General features: G+C 40.6%; 1 protein-coding gene across 1 annotated transcript; it reads right to left on the reverse strand.

Moving 5' to 3' along the window:
- Positions 1-2,802: 2,802 nt before the first annotated feature.
- Positions 2,803-5,605, reverse strand: LOC144739424 (UPF0462 protein C4orf33 homolog). Its single transcript, XM_078622376.1, is given in 6 exon segments — positions 2,803-2,862; positions 2,864-2,900; positions 3,115-3,251; positions 3,253-3,316; positions 3,505-3,565; positions 5,425-5,605. Coding segments are annotated over 6 exon segments (540 nt in total).
- Between the last annotated feature and the right edge of the window lie 226 nt (positions 5,606-5,831).

Here is a 5,831-nt window from a genome sequence, read left to right on the forward strand (position 1 = left end):
CCGGGGATAAATATATCGGCTTTGTGTAAGTCTCTAGCAGGGGGGTAAGTGGGAGGGGATTCGCAGGGCCATAGAAAGAAGTCTGATTATCTGTCGTGCGTATGACATCGGAGGGTTTGTGATCTCACCTATTGAGAGACAAGACATTTGTCATCTGTAGGTTTCCAGGCAACGGCCCATTTACCATGTCTATGTTATCGTTACCCTTGTGTGGCACCCATGAGCAGTTTTACATCTTTCCAGTACTACAGAAAGAGAACATATGAAGTTGTTGGTGGTTTGGCACTGTGCTGGATCTCCAGGGGTTCATTTTTCCATCAATCCTTTATTGAATCAAATCAAAGTGTATTTCTAAAGCACTTTTCAAACATTAAAAACGTAGCACAAAGTGCTTTACAAAAAATAAAAACGTGCAATGTAAAGAACAGAGAAACACCCCCTCCTCCACACCCTACTATACTTTGTACAAATTCCGTACTGCGTACTCTTTTTATTAATGAACATTACTTGTTTTCCATGTCTAGTAAAACTAATTATGACATAACTGACACACATCCATCTACTGACTTATTAACTCCATGTGAAGTATCCAGAGTCCCTCGGGTCATCAGGGACGGGTCTACCGCGTGTTCCCAGAACCAGAACCAGAAACCAAACAAACTGAAGCGGCTTTCAGTTATCATGCTCCTCACCTGTGGAATAATCTCCCTGCACACCTGAGGTCTGCACAAACTGTCAGTTCATTTAAATCAGGCTTTAAAACGTTATTATTTGCTGCAGATTCAGACTTACTTAGATTCCAGTGTATCTTTTGATGGTATTAAAGACGGGGGGCCCGGATCAATAACTTCCACTTCACGGCAGCTTTGATTCTGTCTGTTGTGATTCTATGCTGAGGATTTCATTCATTAGAATAAACTTACACTTTCTTTTGACAAGGTAGGTCATTTTGGTGGGGTAGTCGGGGCATTGTGTCCTCGTACTGGGACTGCGAAGTGGCTGTAAAGAATAACAACAGCTACACCAACTAACCACAACAATGGAGACGTGTGAGCAATGCTAAATAGCGAACAACAGTTTAAGCTAGCGCTACTTTGAAAGCGGCGACAAGCACATTCCCTTGGTTGTTACAAATAGCTGGAAATGCTGATTACATACACATAAATGGCTGTAAATAAGGTCTCGCACAAGTCACCCACCTGTAGGGAAGAGAACACGTCAAGTTCAAATGTTGATTTTCGTTTGGCACTGTGCCTGAAAGAAAGAGTGGAAAGCACGCTGTAGGTTAGCGCGACAAGTACAATTCATGTTCGCATGCTGCTACTGACGTCTTAGTGCAACAGACAAAAGTACCCACAAAATAAAATACCTACACGCACGCACACACCACACATTTTGATCACATATAGTGGACATCATGTCACTAAAATGAAACAAAATGTATGAAAACAAGCAAACTCTATACCACAGGTCCAAATCTGGACACATCTCATTCAATTAAGAGTACAAACCTTTGAATGGTGGTTTACATGTAGTTTGTTTTTACGCTGGATGGTGAGTTGTTGTGTATGGTCTTGTCTGTAGTGAATGATAAGACTGAGACAGAGGCTGGTAGAAGATTTAATTCTTCCCGGCCCTTTTCGATCATAGAACAAAACAAATTGTGACTGATTATAAAATTATGGGTTTACTATGATGTGGAATAAATAAATGAAATTAAATCCTGGATGCTTAGCTGTTATCTATGTCTTCCTATGATGTTTTTTTTTTTTTTTTTACTTTACCTACTGTGAACAAGGAAGGCTTATTATTAAATCTTGTCTTAAGAGCAGAGAGCTTGTTCTTGTGACGGTAACACATATTCCATGCCAGATCAAACAATCCGCTTTCCTGCCACTAATTTCACGATTAAAACAAAGTATTTCAGGATGGCTGTCTGGAGGAGAACTCATCTTGACAGGACATTTACTTCAGGAGCGGAGGGGTACCCCAAAACAAACTGAAAGGCTGTTTGTGTGAGGTGCCATCAGCTCATGTTATCGGTGGAAAGCTCATTCTTGGCTGTGTTTGGACTGTTGAGTGTTTGGCATTTTGGCATGGGACAGTGCTTCTTCATCTCAAAAGGGAAAAGGTTCCATGTGAATGCTAATTATAATGTGTGGAACTTAGGCCTATGCCGCCCCCTGCTGGCCCATACTGAAATGTGTACTGTCACTCCTGCTACACATGACTTTAATGTGACACAAGCACTGTTCCTCTTTCACTTTTATGCATCAGTTTTATTTACAGTTTAAATATTCACACTGATTGAGAAAAAGAAAAGAATCATAAACATCAGCATCATCTATCAAGGTTTTTTTTTTTTTTAAATTTGAGCCAGGCCAAAGAAACCAGCTGTGGTTTCACACCTCAAGTATATACAAAGAACTGAAAGTCACAGTGAGCATTCCTCGACGCCACGCACAGTGGAACCGCTCCAGGTCGATCTCTGCAGAGATTTAAGGTGATGCCTGATACCTTGGGATGTGTTGTGTGTGTGTGGTGTGTGTGTGTGTGTGTGTGTGCACGCATGTGCACATGGATGTGTGTGAAAGCTAATGTGCCCCGACAGGCTGATAACATATTTCTTGTCATATCATATAATTTTAAATCATTACCTAATAAAGACTGATTGCCCTTTGTACTCTTGTCCCATGGCCCTGGTGTGTGTGTGTGTGTGTGTGTGTGTGTGTGTGTGTGTGTGTGTGTGTGTGTGTGTGTGTGTGTGTGTGTGTGTGTGTGTGTGTGTGTGAGAGGAAAAGCTCAGTGCTTTCCCTTCCACAGATCAGACTCTGGTTGGATCCAACCTTCTCCCATGATGCTTTTGCAGGCGGAAATTTTGGAAGTACTCCAGGCGGTGGCTAGAAGAAAGAAGAGTATTTCAAACTATGAAATTATGTAATTACATGCATGTGTACACCCAAACAAGAATTCTTTGGGAGTATGCTTCAGCTCATTAATCCAGAAAGAAAAAGAATCTGAACAGCCAGCTAATGCAGATCCAAGACTTGCTGGAGTAACCCTTTCATCGTGTTTTACTCTAAATCATGTACTCATCAGATGAGCAGTACTCACAAGTTGGGTTTTTGGCCTTCAGCTATCTCCTCTTTGGGGAATGGAGTAGAGAGCCTCGTACGTGCGCCTCTCTCTGAGCCATGGATGGCGTACGAGTTCATCTTGTTGACGTTGGGAGGGAAGTACGTCCATGGTAAGGAGAGCCTCGCCCGTCCACCTGTCCCCCCGTGATGGTGGCGTTAAAAACCATGGGCAGTTGTTGCTGTAGACACACATCAAAACAAATACATGCTGGAACCTTCTTGCATAGATTACCACTGCCTCCTTCAAACCCTTCCAATGAACCTGTTGAGGTTGTCTACCATGAAGGCTTTGCCGACCCCCGAGAGCAACAGAATCAACCGTTTTTAAGAATGACCGAAGAACAGAATAACCTCGTTCTATACTTACGGACAAATCTCCACCTCTAGGTAATTTTCTGTGGTACTATCGAGGAAGAAGGACTCCACAACTGAGAAGAGAAAAAGAAAGATGTGTAAAACTGTGCAGCATGTAAACTACTATTACCGCGAATACTCATACCAACGACCTTCTTGCTATGAGGCAATAGTGCTAACCACTGCACCACCATGTCGCCCATCCACTAAGCAGTTTCCATGTTATTTGTCTTGCATTTAATTGTTCTCTATTTTATTTATTTGTACTTTCTGCTTTTATCTGTGCAGTGACCTCAAGTGCCATGAAAGAGAAGCTTCTTCAGTTCTTCTGAAGAAGCTTCTCGGATGAGTGGTGAAACCAGAAGTCCAGTTGCCTACGATTTAACCCAGCAAGATACCATGACCTGGATGACTGAGAACCTTCACATACAAGATATTTGGTATTGTTATTATTTTATGTTTCATACTATAATTATATTTGTAAATACATTTAGATATTGTGTGTTTTAGGTCATAGTTGCAAGTTATCTTTTTTTCCTACCTCATTTGAAGTATTACCCCTTCTGACCTCTTTCGATGTTTGCTGCTGTACCATGAATTTCCCTCATGTGAAGCATAAAGATCTGTCTTTCTATCGAAATAATAACTGAGCTCTTGTGAAATACCAATACAATACACTGAGGGCTACATGTTAGCAGCATGCTCATTATCTTCCTAGATGATAAAAGGTTGGTTTCCTATCTAATAAATACATTAATGAGGTCAAACATGTAGGGCTCATGAACTGGAAATTAAGCTTCCTGAAGTTTAGTTTGAGACAGTTGTTGTTCCTCTACCTCATTACAGGTTAACTACTTTGTCACGATAATAATGATGATGATGTAATTATTGTTACGGCCTCCCAGAGAGAGAGAGTTCCACTCTGGACTTTACTCCTGATTTTATCTCAACTGCATTTGTGTCATTCAGGCCAGTATTCATCATAATTAGACTTATGTCATCAGCAGCCCTCTGTTGCTGGGAACCTTGGAAACGGCAACTGTACAAGAGACTACATGTGGTTACAAAAGGACAAACCAATTTTGCTCAATAACAATTTGTTTCTCCTCACTAATTATAATCAATGCTCAATGAAAAGTTCTCTCTCATATTTTTCCATTACAAAGCAAACAAGAAAAGTACGTAAATATTCTCAAAGTTGGAGGTATTCCAGTTTAAGGAGAAGCAAAGGGAAAAGAAATGAATCCACATTGCACTGGTTATCAAAAACATAAATCTATGATATGTATAAACTTATACTATATTTCATAGTGGAGTTTGTTTTTCACATTTCTCTGGAGTGTTATTTATTTGCTCATCAGTACGTGGCTACCTTGGTTCAGTTCATCATGATCCCCAAAATAGGCATGTGGGGTTTCCACATTTTTAAGGAATGTTTTAAGGTATGGACAGATCGTTTTACTGCTGATCTTAACGTAGCAGCTTCACTTGAAAATCACTCAGACACTCAGACATCAATTATTTATATTATTATAATATATATATATACAGTCATCTTATTGATACTTTTGTCGAATACTTCTTTTTATACATTGAAAAGTTTAGCAAATGTTTATTTCTCTTTTGTTTTTCTTACTTGAGTGGAGCTGTTAAAACAGAGGAATTTCCCTCTGGACTAAATAAAGTACTTCTGATTCTGTTTTTTGAAAACGTATGTGTCGTGACACAGTGTGTGACACCATAAAATGCTAAAAATCCTTAAAAATGTGTTTTATTTCCACTTTGTTTTACTTTGCTGTGCTAATGTGTCTCCATATTAAACCTATGAGAGCACTAAATACCATTTTTCAGCTGGTTAATTAATCTGCCAGTGTTTTTTGTCTATCTATATGCATGGATTCATTCAGCGTCCTCTCCTACTTGCTGTAGCCACCTTCATAATCCCAGAGTCCAGGGAAGGGCTGGCCTGGGGGCCCTGCAGGGGCCCCGGGGTCATCGAAGAAGGGAGCCATCACCTGCATCTTCAGTCCTCCTTCACCTGGAGAGAAAATGATCCTGATGGGGTCATGATCCACAGGACTGCTGTCCCACGTGTGCTGGATCGCAAACTGCATTCGTGGAGCAGGTCTGGAAAAAAAAAAAAAGAAAGAAAGGAAACATGAAGATGACCATGTAGTACTTCACAGCTCAACATTAAATCAAACCTACAGGGATTCACAGCACAGCAGGATGTAGATGAGAGTCATAAACTGAACGCCGTGAGCGAACCCCATGTTTTCAGAGGAGAAAATACACTCAAATGTACTCCAACCGAGCCATTTACGACCTGATATATATACC

Source organism: Lampetra planeri, unplaced genomic scaffold (assembly GCF_965212315.1).
Source record: "Lampetra planeri unplaced genomic scaffold, kcLamPlan1.2.h2 scaffold_1484, whole genome shotgun sequence".
In the NCBI taxonomy this organism is placed as follows: domain Eukaryota; kingdom Metazoa; phylum Chordata; class Hyperoartia; order Petromyzontiformes; family Petromyzontidae; genus Lampetra; species Lampetra planeri.